The sequence below is a fragment of the Python bivittatus genome, unplaced genomic scaffold (assembly GCF_059951505.1).
Source record: "Python bivittatus isolate LINGU-HERP-01145 unplaced genomic scaffold, Pbiv_v1 ctg000330_np1212, whole genome shotgun sequence".
Classification (NCBI taxonomy): Eukaryota; Metazoa; Chordata; class Lepidosauria; order Squamata; family Pythonidae; genus Python; species Python bivittatus.
Genome location: NW_028277058.1, coordinates 61292022 through 61307160, shown reverse-complemented (window position 1 = coordinate 61307160; position 15139 = coordinate 61292022). Strand labels below are relative to the sequence as shown.

Sequence of the window (15139 nt, the reverse complement as noted above, 5' to 3'; positions counted from 1 at the left end):
ATTTTTTTGGGGGGGGGGTGTCCTTTCCTTCCTTTTTTCTTTCCTTGTTTGCGCTTTGACATATCCATTAAGGTGAAATAAATGAAATAAAATTCTTTTTTATTCTTTATCAGAGCACAGCATGCTGTTGTAAAATCTGTACGGCTTGCTCCCTTTAAATCCCTGTCGATTTACTCTCCTTCCTCATCCGCCTTCGCTGGGCTGTTCGGCGGGACGAGTCCGAACATCTTCCCTGTTTTGGTCAGACGTGAGCCTCCATTGAAAATGGGTGTCTGTGTCGTCCTCCTCTTTGTGTGCTTCTGAAGAGCAAGTGGCTGGTTGCGCAAAAGATGATTTTTTCCTGGTGGGTCTTCTGCTATATTCGTTTGAGGGGCTGCAGAGGAGTTATCCATCGGCAAAAGTGGGGTTTTAATCTCTACCTGCTACCCTTTGTTAATAGTGCATTTAAATCAGTGTTTTTCGCTTTTCTAGAGCACTGTTTCTCGATCTTGGCAGCTTTAAGATGGGTGGACTTCAACTCCCAGAATTCCTCAGCCAGCCTTGCTGGCTGGGGAATTCTGGGAATTGAAGTCCACTCCCCTTAAAGTGGCCAAGGTTGAGAAATTTAAATCAATACATGGATTTCCTCCATGATGTGGCAGAGCCTGCTACAAACACTTCATAATAAAAATAAATAATAAATAAAATGAAGTAAAAATATAAGGTTCAATCGAAGTCGCAGGTTGCATGAAGACCAATTAATGTATTTGGAATGGTGGCCCACATCCAACGTGCTTCGATTTCATTCTTTCGATCTGCAGCCCCTTCGTTCTGTATTTGTCTTTCGAGCTCCTTGGGAAAAAGGCAATGCTCGCTCTTCCTTCCTTCCTTCCTTCCTTCCTTCCTTCCTTCCTTCCTTCCTTCCTTCCTTCCTTCCTTCCTTCCTTCCTTCCTTCCTTCTTCCATCCACCCACCCACCCACCCACCCACCCATCCATCCATCCATCCATCCATCCATCCATCCATCCATCTATAGCCACCTACGCCACAATTGGCATTTCACTGATTGACATTTGTTTACTTTTGCTATCTGAGATCACCATCATTTTAAGGGATTTGGCTGATATAAAAATGGTGGCTCTAAAGATTTTGCAACCTGCTTGTTTTTATTCCAGCAGGAGCGTTTTAGACGTTCGTTTCATCTTTGAATTGGCCACCTGCAGCCTTTTTATTCTTGTCCAAGATTTGGATTCTGAAGCACATCTTTGAAGTTATGGTAGAAGAACCCACTTCCACCTAGTGCAGTGTTTTTCAACCTTGGGAACTTTAAGATGGGTGGACTTCAACTCCCAGAATTCCCCAGCCAGCATGGCTGGCTGGGGAATTCTGGGAGTTGAAGTCCACCCATCTTAAAGTTCCCAAGGTTGAAAAACACTGGGTTAGTGGCTCTGTTGGCTTCACGATCTTACTGGCCAAGAGCTTCACACTTCCCTTTCGAAGGATCACACGGAGGCCTTCGCAGGAAAAGCTGCAATGAATATTTGGGGGCCCTTAACGGAACGATATGAAACACATTCATCTTAATCAACATTCATGGCATAGGGGGCTGGTTAGATATTTAAAAATGCTCTTATTCCCATGTGGTTCCCAAATGTTGGAAGTCGGTTTGATAGGCTTGGTAACTCAATTAACTAATGATAATAATAATGATGGGGAAAACTAGCACATTTAAGGGGCGTTAGGGGTATTTGCAGAGAGTCAAATTCTGCAAGATGGCAGCACAACATTGGGATTGAAGCCCCGCCCCCTTTGTAAGGTGTATGAAAAGGGGTGGGGCTTTGATTTTAACACCGCGCCTGCCATCTTGAGGTTTTAACCTCCACGCGGACACTCCGGTTGCCAAGCTCTGAATATTATCAAGACGGGAAACTCAAGGTTGGACTCACACAACTTGTTCAACCTTGTTACCAAAGTAACCCACGTTCTAGATTCACGCAAGAGATGGAACTCACAAGAGCCAGATATCCACAGTACAACACACTAAGCTACAAGAAAACCTAATCGAGGTTTAAAGCACCGCGTTGGGCTGTTTTGCATGAAGCTGGCCAAAAATTGTCTATGGAAATCTGGATTTTAATGTTGGGGCCTCAAGCTACAATTTTTCATTTTTTAAAATAGGAGTTCTACTTATAAATTTGGCGAATGCTTTTGAGCCGAGAGTGTAAATTAGGGGAATGCAGGAATGCGAACTGCTCCCTTGGGTTTACTTTTTCCCACTGATCTAGCATGGGAATTAGATCTTCGTGGTGTCCTCCAAGCCTTCTTTTTCTTCGGGTTAATAACAATGCAATGCAGTGCTACTTCTCTGTCTCTGAAATTGATTTGCAGCTCTGAAACATGAACTAGAATTACATGATTTAGAGCAGATATGGGACTCTCACTCCCTTTCCCCTTCATCTGTGCACTGGAAAGCAAACCCACCATAGACTGCTCTGCAGTCATGGGGAATTCACATATGTCCATATATTCGGGTGACCGAAACTCAGCTGCAAACATCCAGGTGACCTCTAGAGGGCAGCAAACTCAGTGGTTTCTGCTTCTCTCTGCCACCATCTAGTGGCTGCCTGAAGTTTTGCAGCCTGGATCTCATCAACCGCATATACATGTCCATACGTTGGACCACATATGTAACATCTGCATGTGATGGGAAGAAGAGCAGACCTCAATCTCCAGTTTTCCTGTGCATCCATGAAATGAATCTCTGTGTCGGGTGTGTTTATTGTCCTTTATGTCTGTCTTGGATTTATCCATCAGCCCCCCTAGACTTAAGCAGCTACAGAAGGGTTCGGCATAGGGCCAAGACTGCATTTCCCATCCAAAGATGTTGATCGTTCCTAGATTGGAAGGTCAACCTGTGGACAGATCTGTCCGTATTTTTAACTGCTCACAGGCTATGTTACTTCCTCTAATAAATCATCACAGCTGGTGGGTGTCAACAGGATTCTAGCAAAATAGAACAACAATTAAATTAGAAAGACCCATCAGTGGGCCTGGGTAAATCCTAATATTGGTGGAAGAACACAAATATGGGGTTTGGAAGAGGAAAACAGTGTGTGGTTGGATGGCTGCAGTGCTGGAAATATCACACACCAGTCTTGTATTCCAAAGTTCTCTTGTGTAAATACCTAGTAATCGATTACAAAGGAAGGGAGGAGTCAGATCTGAAGAGCCTCCAAGGGGAGAAGACAGGCTGGGTCCCTCCTCATTTTTCAGGATCCACACGATGCTTGTGGCAACCAAGGCTGGCTTTGGCCAATGCAGTGGGTAAGGTATGGGTGACCCAGTGGCATGAGCAAGAAAAAAAAAAGAATTAGAAACTCAAGAGAATTTGCTTTAATTGGGACCTGCATCATGTAAAGCAAGCAACCTTTTCCCCTTACATTTTTGGTAAGAACCCTAAGTTCCACTTAGCAGAAGTTCGTTGGGGAACTGAGAAGAACAATGAGAGAGAAGGAAGGACAGGGAGAGAAAGAAAGAATGAAGGTTGTGTAGCTTCAAGAGCTGGAGAATAGACCACTTTTGTATGACAGAGAACAGTGGACAGTCTCATCTCTGAAGATCTGGAGGCTGGGCGGAGGGCCGCTCCCTTGCTAGCTCTTCTGACCCTCCCATCACTTTCTCCGGCCAACCTGTGCCATCAGTTGAGCGTTACTGGCAGCTTTTGCCCGTAGGTTCTTGGCCTTGGCGATGTTAAAGAGGATGTTCATGAGGTTGGTTGGGACATCCAAGGAAAGAGTGAACTTGGCGCGTCGGTCGTTCTTGGCTTGGCTGTGGGATGTCTTCCCTTTCGCCTGGGCGAGGGATACGTAGCGGGTGACGGCCGGGAATGTCCTTTTCTCCTTCTCTGCCTTGATGTCCTCAAAGGAGGCGGTGTCTTCACCCTCCAGAGGGATCACGAAGGTCCTCTTCTCCAGGGCAGAGTTCTCACCAAGGAGGTCCTGCTTAGCCTGGGAGAGGGCAGAGCTGAGGCAGCTGAAGAGGGACTCAGCATTGTACATCTTGAAGGACAGGCCCATCTTAGCTGTGGACAGAACCAGCAGAAGGAGCAGAAGTCTCGAGGGGGTCATGGTATCGCCTGTGCCACCAGAGAAGAAGAGAAGGTTTATGAGCATGGGGCATGGGGAGGACCCTAGGCAAATGACTTAGAGGAGCTGAGTCCACGTATGGGCTGGTTTGGCACAGTAAGCTAGGCTAGGCTAAAATCAGATTTGGACCACATGGAGGAACCAGATAATCATCTTAAGATGGGCTATGATTTATTTGTTAGGGCTGCGCAGCGCTTGGAGGGTGCTACAGATGTAATATCGGCCCCCAACCTCTTACAGAAGCTGGGTCTTTCCCAGGATCACCCAAGTTGCGACGTGATCCTGGAAAAAGCTCTAGCAGCTTTAAGGTGTTGCAGGCAAGGGCTTCAACCCCCCTCCCTTGCCCCCCAGTGCGCTTTTTGGGACCAAATCCCAAGCATTTACACAGCCCTCTTGTTTCCTTGAGCATTGCATGTTCCAGGAACGCAGCAATGATGTTTTTCGAACCAGGTTTAGACATGTTGTGAGAATCCAGCCAGGAACTAGAGATTGCTTTTCCCCAAACAGATCCTTCCAAGGGGGCTGAGGTCTGCAAATGCCTGCATTCCCCAGAATGATGGGTCTTCTTGTTTATTTTCTAAGGCTTCTGGACTGCTGGATCCCCAAAGGGTCGGAAGCAGCTTACAGAATGCCTCAAGAATTAAAATCGTCCCGGAAAAGATTCGGCACTACCCACCATGGAGGAACGGTTGATGAAGACGATGGAATTTGCTGAGGTGGCCAAACGGACTTCTTTGATCAGAGAAAAGACCATATCTAAGTTTATGGCTGACTGGAAACCCCTTATGGACTTTTTGTGTGAAACGGAAAAAAATGAACTTATGATTTATGGTTTTGATGATTAGACAGGATAGGCTATAGAAACAATTGAGTTATTGTTATATATATGTATATTGTTATATATCTGTAACCACAGAGCAAGAGGTAAATTTGTAATTATACTTATAACTGCTGTAAAGAAGATCAGAAGCTATTTCTTTGTGCTTCCTTCCTTTCTTTGATTTTGCACCCTTAGCTTTTTCTTTTATCTTTTAATCTTTTTCTTACTCTATATTAGTTTCTGTTAGTTTTCATCTTCTTAAAATTTTTAATAAAATTATGTTTTGTTTTTTTTTTTAATCTGCGCTCAGTCGTTACCGACTCTGCAGTGACTGCTTGGACGAGTCCTTGCAGTTTTCAAGGCAATTGTTTCGGAAGTGGTTTGCCATGGCCTCCTTCCTAGGGCAGAGCCCAGCTGGCGAGCGCAGGAGGCGGGGTTTCCGTTGCTTCGCGCCCTTTTCGGGCGCACATGGTTTTTTGCGCTTACTGGCAACTGCTCCCGACTCCTTTTTTGCAAGGCGCCGCCAGCATTTTTCCTCCCACCGGAGTGAGAGTCCCCATTTGTCTACTCATGTGAGTTTTTGAACTGTTGGGTTTACAGGAACTGGGGAGGAAACAGGAGCTCACCCTGTTAACGCGAAGGCTGGACTCGAACTGCTGAAGCGTCGACCATTTCTGGCCGGCAACTTTCAGCGTCATTAAGCCACTGCGCCACCGCATCCCCCTTAAAATTATGTATAGGTATAGATATACAGTAGATATAGATGTAGATATAGATGTAGAATAATTAAAATCACCCTGCACGTAAACTTCAACTGATGTGCCTCATAGCAGCATCTCATGGCATAAGATTAACTTCCATGCCCCCAAAAGTGTTCCCAAACGCTTTGCACCCCTCTGGAAGGCCAAAAAACTGGAGGAGGATCAGAGTATTTGAGTATCTGGGGATAAGACTTCCATAGAAGAGAGCCATCCTCAAGAAGGTTCACTTCCCTGCTATTAAGCAACTTCCTCTGGTTCCAGAACATCTGGAGGTTGGGAAAGGCTGGACCAGGGTTAAAGTCCATTGAAGTCTGCATTTTGGAACAGATCTCCAGTTCAGCCATTTCCCCCCCATTCTGTCTGCACGTGCCTACGGCCAATCCTGGACTTTACTTTTCGGGTTCCGAGATTGCTTCCAAGATCTGTGGGAGAATTTTTTCCCAGCACCAGACCAAGGCCACAAATCCAGGTGAATCAACAAGATGCATTTGTCACGGATCCATTCTCAGCCCATAGTCATACGAAATGAAAGCAATTGTTGCAATTCAGACAATGACTTGAAAAACAGGTTCTATGAGGAAAATAAAAAAATAATTTAGCCTAGTGACAAGGCTTCCTTTTTAAGTGGTTCCATTATCCTAAGTGGGAAGCTGGTACGTCTTTGGGTTGCAGAAAATGTGGAGGAGGAATGGAATGTGATGTTCTCAGATGTTCCAGATTTCAAAAGAAAATTAATTCCTTCTTTGGGTGTTCGATCAACCATTGCAGTCATTGGGTGCCACCCTGTGGCTTTAATCTAGCACTGCAAGCCAATTTAATGCGCCACTCAGAAAGCATTGTGGGAAAATGTTGTTGGTGTAGAGTGGCAAAAAATCAGAGGGAGTCTGGTAGGCTCTTTTCTGATTAACAGATTTTATGAAAAGGCAGAAGCTTTTGTGCCTTTTAATACAATTTGTTAGCTGGAAAAAATGGTATCCCGCTCATTCAGAAAACAGTACTTCATCTGTACAGTAAGGAGTATGGAAGTAAACTGAAAAGAAGTCAAATGCTGATGTAGGATTGGCATTTCTAATAACATTTCAAATAACATTTGTTATTACAGCTTTCCAACAACATTTGTGAAGATGTTGCAATTGGTCACAAGCTGAATATGAGCCAGCAATGTGAAGCGGCTGCAGAGAAGGCAAGTGCAATTTTAGGGTGCATCAACAGGACTCAAGTTTCCACATCATGGGATATTCCACTACATTCTGCATTGCTGTGAGCATGGAACTCAGTTCTGGGCATTGCCCTTTAAGAGCAACGAGGATGTTCAGGGAGGTGGAAATTCAGCCTTGTGACAGCAGACCAAGAGCCTTGGGGACATTCAGCCTTGAGGGATGAAAACTGAGTCAGAAGAGGATGATTTAAAGCAGAAATCCAAGGTCTAGTCTCTTCTGCACCAGAATTCAGGAGATGAAATCATGGATTTAGGCTACAGGAAAAGTAGTCTGACATTGAAGTCAGCATCCTAGAGAGATGACAAACTCCCCTTCCCTGGACATATTCAACCACAAATGAACCACCATTGGTCAAAGATAGTTTAATTTCCTACACTGAGTAGAAGGTTGGACTTGATGACCCCAGGGCTTCTGGCCAGCTCTACGTTTCACGTTTAACCTGATGGTTGTATTATATGAAGGGTGTGGCTGAGCCACAAAGGAACTAACCAAGGGTGGCCCTGACCAGATGCTGATGTTTAAGCATGTTGTATGGACACAGCTGTTAAGACCTTACCAGCAACCCAAAAAGGTAAACTGAGTTGGACTCCTGAAAAAGGCTTCTGAGTGACGAGGAAGAGAACCTCATGTTTTAGGATACTTCAGCTTGAAAAAGGGTGGACCAGGTCGTGGTTTGAACTCATGCATAGGGTTAGGGTTCCATAGCATGGGAAAATTGGACGGGGAAGAATTTTCTCCTGCTCTCAAAGTATTGGTCATCCAATAAAGCCAGCCGAAAGGAAAACTGGAACAAAACCAAGTGCTGTTTTCACACAATATAGAATTAATCTGTGGAATTCATTCCCGCAAGATGTTGCGATGACCACTAACTTGGATGGCTTTAAAGGGAGGTGGAATAAATTCCTGGGGGACAGGTCTATCAAGAGCTGTTGGTCTTGAAGACTCCATGTGATCTCCAGGTTGGGGGCATCATGCTTCCAACATCGGTTGCAGGAGAACAACAGTGGAAGAGAGGTGGGTCTCCATCTCCTCCTTGTGAGCATCTCGCAGGAATCAGGTAGGGAGAAACCAAATGCTGGACTAGGATGGGCTGTGGCCTGTCCCAGCAGGTTTGTTTGATATTCCTTAAATTTATATCTCCCTTAATGCCAGCCTTCTAGAAGGGTTGTTAGGGCCACCATAAGATTGTCACCAGCACTAGTTGGTGGCCGAGAATTAGAGACTTTGGTGTGTCTCTGCTGCCATCTAGTGGACACTGACTTTCTTGACCCTGAATCCTGTAGCCCTAAATGTTGCATGATGATCCCCATAACGCTTGGCCAGCATGGGTGTTTGCTGTGCTGGCTGGGGGTTATGGGAGATGTAGCCCTCCATCACCCCTCCAGTGGGTGTTGGGCTACCAAAGGCACCTTAAGGGTTAGTGGGGTTCTTTCTAAGTCAAGCTCAACAGCATTGGAGGGACGGGAACCCAGCCAGGGTTCAGCATCTTCTGTAACTTGGAGAGAGGTTTAAAAGTTGTGTGTGTGTGGGGGGGAACTCCCCACTTTAAATCCCCGCTGTGGATTTAACTCGAATCATTGTGGATTTAACACAAATTTTGCTACAATAGGCTCCATTCTGAACTATAGGTCATCCGTAAACTGGGCGTTCTTACCCAGGGACTACTTCTAAAGCTAATTCAAGGAGAAGCTATAGATGGACAATGTTGGGGGTAGGGATGTCCACAGAGAGGGGGTCAAAAAAGTCAAGATGGCATCCACAACCATGTAACTGAAGCCCCACCCCATTTTATGTGCATGGTGGGGCTTCAGTTGGCTGCCATCTTGCGTGGTTGTGGGTGCCATCTTGACTTTTTTGACTCTCCCCCTATAGACACCCCTACCTGGGGCTGTAGCAAAGTCCTTTGCTGGCAAGCATGCCCACCAGCCCATTAAAAAAAACTGAATACAAAGCACAATGGGAGGGTTGAAAGCAGCAGTGGTGGTGAGTGACATCACGCATTTGCCTCCTGGAAAAATTACACTTTTGGCTGTGCCTGTGGGGGTGCTGGGCTGCGATGCAGGAGACCCGAGTTCAAGTCCTCTTCGGCTACAGAGGTTCCCCGGATTACTTTGAGCGAATTACTTTCCTTCATCCCAGCCTACCTCACCGGGTTGTGGTGGAACAGACCAAACTTATTTATTTTTTCCATTTACTGATAAAAAAAATGATGTGCCTCCTACTCATTAGATGCTAGGTGGCGGGCAAAAATTAGTGAAGGGACAGCCCGAGCTTCTGGAGGAAAGGTGGGTTAGCGGTCTAGCAAATTAAGTTAAATGGTGGAACGGGCATTGCCAGCTCACAGTGGAGGCCCCGTCCATGATGGACCTGCGTGCCAGTTTGCCACGCAAATCCAAAAAAGCAGAGTTTGGCGCACGAAGCGTATCGGAATGCCCACGGATGTCCATCGGACAGAAACGCCAAAATAATGTATTTCTGCCCTGGGCATGGGGTTGGTCTACTTCCAACCCTTCCATCTGAAGGTTATAAAATAGGATGTGTGTTATTTTTGAGAGTGCCCAGGGCAAGAGAACGACATTTAAGCTGTGCTCTGGGACCCCCTGAGGTGGGGGGCTTCTGCCATCACCTCCCGGGGCGTGGAAAGTCGTGGGGACCTTCCACATGGCAACAGGGTTTGTCTTCCTCTGCTTCCAAGACTCATTTGCCTCATTAAAAAAAAAAGAAGGAAAATTGGGGTTGTGAGGTTGTGAGGCAGTGAGTGAGAAGAAGATGGGGAGTCTTAAAAGAAAAGAGAATATGAGGACCACTTTCCCCTTCAAGGTGCTGATTTTTCAGTCATGCCGAAGGCTCCAATCCAGTGTTTCTCAGCCTTGGCAGCTTGAAGATGCGTGGACTTCAACTCCCAGAATTCCCCAGCCAGCCAAGCTCCCAATTCTGGGAGTTGAAGTCCACGCATCTTCAAGCTGCCAAGGTTGAGAAACACTACCCTAGTCTGAACAAGCTTCATGCCATACAGTTGGGGGTCCCAAAATACTACATTGCAGCAAGATCCAACAGAAAGGAAAGGACAGAAATCAAGAAAACTTATTTATGATGTCAACTTTTAGATGCTAGAGTAACAGGCAAATATATTTTACATTTATACCCGTACCCAGGAAAGTCGGAAGCTATTCTTTCTTTTCTATGTCTTCCCCCCCGCTTTTTTCCTCTCCCCCCTTTTTTAAATTTTTCTGTATTTTAACTTTTTGGGAAATGTAATAAAACGTCTATCTATTAAAAAAAAGAAACCAAAGAAACTGAGATATAAAATGCAATAAAAACCAGAATGTGTCAGGGTGGCGCGTTGACCGCTCTTGTTTTAACATCAGTTTGAGGAGACAGAGTCGGGAACTCCAAGACTGAGATTGCAAACCCGGTTAACCTGGGTGCAGAATTAATTTCTAGGTTTGTACAATGCTCCGAGGTGTAAACAGCCCCACTGGATTGAGTTTGTAAAAGAGGTTCAGCAACTGAAAACTTAATAAAGGTTGAAACCCACCAAGATCAGGGTCTGGTGCAAGAACGATTGGTGGGTCTTCAATTTATCTGGGGGAGAATCCGTTGCTGGTGCATTTGGAGAATTTGGAGTGTGCAAAATGATGTTGCAACGTGGTACAAACCGCAGACACTTCAACTGAATTTGAGGTGTTCCCTAGCTGAGACTTCTCTCCTACTAGTTGGACTCTACATAGTCTAAACTCATCAAGGGGGCAAATAGGAGCACTTAAGCAAACTAGATTTCATATTTCTGGTGCCAACTCTATTTATTTATTACGTTATTGTTTAAACTTCTCCCTCCACAGAGTAAGGGATGGGTGTAGGAAATGCTCGTGTTCTCATCGCTCAGTCTGGATCTCTCTTTCCTGAATTCCCCGCACCCTTGTGGACTGGCAAATCTTAGCACTTCTTTCATACATCCCCCACAAATAATGTGAATGCTTTTTAAATCTTTGCTCGACTTTGCTCTAAATTGGTCCAGGAAAAACGGAAGACATTTGCTTGTTCAGAAAAACAGAAGCGCTCTCAGAAAAACCTTCCTTGCTTTCTTCTGCTTAAAAGTAGTGTCACCGCTCAAAAAGTAGCATCTTACCATTTAAAAATACATGGGCTACCTATCTATTGAAGCCCCCCAAGCAATATTAAGAGATACACCACGCCTGGACAGGGGCGCGTTTATAGTTTCCATGGCCAATTGCCTTGGAATTAATTAATACATCTCTTCCTCTTGGGCCACCGTTCCCCCTTTAAACGCATCTCCGCTCGTAGCGGTGGATTTCCAGCATGCATTAAAAAAAAGGCTTTGTTTCTACTACCAAACAGATTCATTGGGGGAAAAAAGGAAACGATGTACTTGCAGGACTTTTAACAACGAACCCTTTTAATAATAAAAGTTTCCTAAACCCCGGCTCGCTTCAAAAGGTGGAGGAAGGGTCATCCTCCTTGAAAGAAGAGGCTTCAAAATAATGGCGAGCCTTGAAGGGGTTACTGGTGTGGCTGTAGCCGCTTCACCTCTGGAGAAGGTTCCTGTTTGCTGGGCCTTCCCGCCCCCCCGCCCCCCCGTTTCTCAGCTGGGCACAGACAAGTCTTGGCATTGTGTTTCCTACCATGTTCCCCGTGATGTGGCCTTCATCCCCTTCCAGCCCATGAATGAGAGAGGCTTCAGGCACCCACAGCTCTCTTGGCGATGGAGGAGCCCCCCTGATTCCAACGGCGCCATCCGAGAGCATCTCTGGGGTGCAAAGTCTCTTGGGTTGGTCTCCCGTTACCTTGGAGGGCAGGGACTTTGGACAGAGACAAATCTCCTACCCTTTGAGTTTTCTGCCAGCTGAAGGCGAGGGTAGGTGGGTGGGTGGGAGGACCCCTTCATCAGCAATGGGGAAGGCCCGATGGATCTGAATGTTGCTGCAAGGTTTCAAGACATTTTCTGCTTACTTTCCTCCTGCCCTGCAAGATGACTCTCCGCCAAATCCCTCAATTCCTTGTTCCCAAATCAGAGACTGTCTGATAGGTGAACCTAGAAAGTTTCAACCCAAAGCGGCTTTCAGGCTGAAAGATTTGACAGAGAAGAGAATTCAGTCGATTCAAGCCGAACCCCAAGGCTTGGCCACCCGCTGCAGTCTCTTAAAACTGGATGAAGGCGAAGACGGGGGGGGGGTCGGGGGGGGGCAGACCAGGGAAAGCAGAAATGCAGCCACCGCTTCTTCCTAAGCTGATGGAGTCCCACCTTCATCAAAGCAGACCCTGGCATGTCCCTTTGCAGGCTGGCCAGGGAGGGAGTTGGCCGGGGGATCAAGTCTTTGCACCTACCAGCCGTTTTAACCTGTCGGGCAAATGTCATGAAAGAGAAAGCTGGAGGATCGTCGGACAAACTGTCCCCATGTCTGTCCGTCTGTCTGTCTCTCCTGGCCTGTTGTAGTTAACAGAGACTCTGTGTTTAGCCAGCTCTCTCTTTTTTTGTGCCTCTATTTTAGGCAGAAGCCAGCTTTCCTATCCTATAGATGTCTTAATAAACCTAGCTTCTGCTCGCAATCTAGCAAATGTTGCTAGCGTTCGTTGACGGCTGAGCTACGCCCAGCCAACTATATTAGCAGCGTTTGTCTCTTTAACGAACCTTCTACTGCTTAATGGCTCTGTCTTCTTTCAGCGCTCGGGAGATGCTCAGGAGCATGTCTAAGAAGGATCCTGCCGAACTCAAATCTCCAACAGAGTTCCTGTTTTACAGCAGCCTTTCAGACCACCTTCTTCAGCCACCTTGAAAAAATAATAACCTGTGCATGCCCACAGAGAGGTTCCTTTAAGATGCCAGTCTTGACTTGATTCTTAAAACTCATTTAAAGGACCAAAAACATCTTAGGGGAAAAAAGGAGGAGACATCATGCTTCCCAAACCATTTCTGATGCTGTCGCAAAACTCTTTGAATGTAGAGGAAGCACAATCTAGCAACACGGCTATGGAGCAAACTTCTCCTTGCAACGAGTTTGAAACCGGGTTTGGGCAGGAAAACATGCCCGTGAAGTGGGTTCAAGGATGCTCTTTCTAATCTTTCCTAATCTAGGTCTAACCTGTCCTTTCGACCCACCGCTTTGAATATTGTCTTCAGAGACTGACAATATGTTCTGGCCCAATCTAAGCATAACAAATTCAGAATAAATTTCTTCCCCCCCCACCTTCCCCTCGCACCTCCTTAGTTTGGCAAAACAGGGTTCACCCCAGGAGTTCCTTCCAGGCAATTTCGGAAGCATCTTTGAAACTCTTCTCTGTCCCTCCCGCCACACTGCGTGTCGATTTCAGAAGATTAACCCGAAGATGAATATTGCAAAGCAAAGTCCACATCTGCACAGGGCAAGCAAAGCCCTGTCCGTCCGTCCGTCCGTTGGTCTTGCAACTCTGGAGCCCAGAGAAGGTGAGCTGGAATTCTTCTGACCTTCTCTGTTCACATTTGCTTCCAGGTCATTTCACTTCTACACCTTCCTTACCTCCTTCTTCTTCTATTTTTTTTTTTTTTTTTTGGCAAAGTTCCCTGGTTCATTTTCCCTAGAAAAGCAGGTGAGCAAAATCCACGTACCTGAGCCTGTCTTGGGGAGCCAAGGTGCGTCTGCTCTCGCTGGCAGATGAAGCCGGACTTTTAGGGCGAGGTAGGAGGCATCGCAGGTGATCTGAACTTCGCTTCTCTTCCTTCCCCTTGATTGTTTTTAAAGAAACTGTCAATATGCTCCTTTTGTATTCTCTATGGAAACACCTCCCCTCCTTTCTTCTCTTCCCCCACCCTTGGATTTTTCATTCATATATATGTATGGGGGGGTGGAGAGACCCAGAGAGGAAATGATATGTTAATGGATTTAAAACGTAAATCCAAAGAGACCGAGCTTTTTATTAAGACAGATTCTTGTTGGAATGAAACGATCCAGGCTGGTAACGTCACAGCTGAGATGCCAGACAGATGTATGTTTTTTGGGGATGGGAAGGAAATGTTATGACAGGACTATCTTTGGCACCACCTAAATTTATCTATTTTTCTTCTCTCTTTTTCTCCTTGCCCAGTCTCCTGCAAGGTTTAATCAACATGGTCAAGAGATCAGATGCCGTTTTCCTAGGATGCAAGGCTTGGGGGTTTCTTAAACCAATAAAATACTGTACAAAGGCTGGATTCACACAGCATCCTTAACCCGGATTAACTCATTTTCTGACGTCACGCAGTTTACTGAATCTTAAATTAGCCAGATGGAGTGGGTTTGCATTTGTTCAGCTGAAAGAAAAAAGAAACTAACATTAAACTAACCTACCTAGCCAGGAGCATCCATGGTGATTGCTTTGATCATGCAATCACAGCTGCCATCTTGACTTTTTTGAACACCCTCCTCAACCAAGCATAGCATGTTGTGTGAATGCAGTCGCTTGGCTTGTAGTACCTGACTTGGTTAAGCATGTTGTGTGAACATGAGCAAAGTCTCTAAACTTATGACTGGCATTGGGAATATGGATGGTGCACCAGCAAGGGGTGGCTGAGCAGATCCAAGTGGTCTTGGATGAGAAGGACCTCTGGATCCATTTCAGTTAGAGTTTAGGCCACCTGCCTTGATCTCCTTGGAGGATGATCTTCTCCAGGAGAGGCAGCGTGAATCTGATCTTGATGATTCTTCAGAGATCTTCTGAGATCATCTACCACCAAGACCTCCTGGAGGTCTTGTGGGCACAAGATATGGATTTGTGACACACACTTTTGGAGGGCTTCCACTCATCCCCGAAAAGGTGTCTGTGGAAGGGATCAATACAGTCAAGATGGCTTTGATCACATTGTGGTGGCTGCCAGCTTGAATATTTTGAACTGCCCTCCCCCAACCCTGCATGGTTGTCTCCAGAAGGTGGTCTGGGAGATTTCTGGCACATGTGCTATGAGGTCCTATAAAGGTCTGCATCATATTTATTCATTTATTAGATGATTATCCTGCTTTTATTTTGATCAACTCAAAGTGACATGCATACCTAATGGTCCTGCCTCCTGTTTTCACCACCACCACCATCACCCTTCCAAGTGGATTGGGCCAAGAGAGAGGGACTGGCCTAAGGGAAGATTAGAACTTAGAACCCAAGACTGAGGGCTTAGCTGAGGATGCTTCTAGATCAGTGTTTCTCAACCTTGGCAACTTGAAGAGGTGTGGACTTCAACTCCCAGAA

General features: G+C 45.9%; 1 protein-coding gene across 1 annotated transcript; it reads right to left on the bottom strand.

Annotated features, from left to right (window-relative positions):
• Positions 1-3376: 3376 nt before the first annotated feature.
• UCN3 (urocortin 3) lies at positions 3377-13634 on the bottom strand. Its single transcript, XM_007440986.2, has 2 exons — positions 13530-13634; positions 3377-4114 (listed from the first exon to the last, which is right to left on the bottom strand). Exon 2 carries the CDS (start codon positions 4104-4106, stop codon positions 3651-3653), a length of 456 nt encoding a protein of 151 aa, XP_007441048.1. The 5' UTR covers positions 4107-4114; positions 13530-13634; the 3' UTR covers positions 3377-3650.
• Positions 13635-15139: the final 1505 nt, after the last annotated feature.

What these genes read in the sequence shown, in the direction of transcription:
- UCN3 (XM_007440986.2), bottom strand. Translation starts at nt 4,106, where the DNA reads ATGACCCCCTCGAGACTTCTGCTCCTTCTGCTGGTTCTGTCCACAGCT.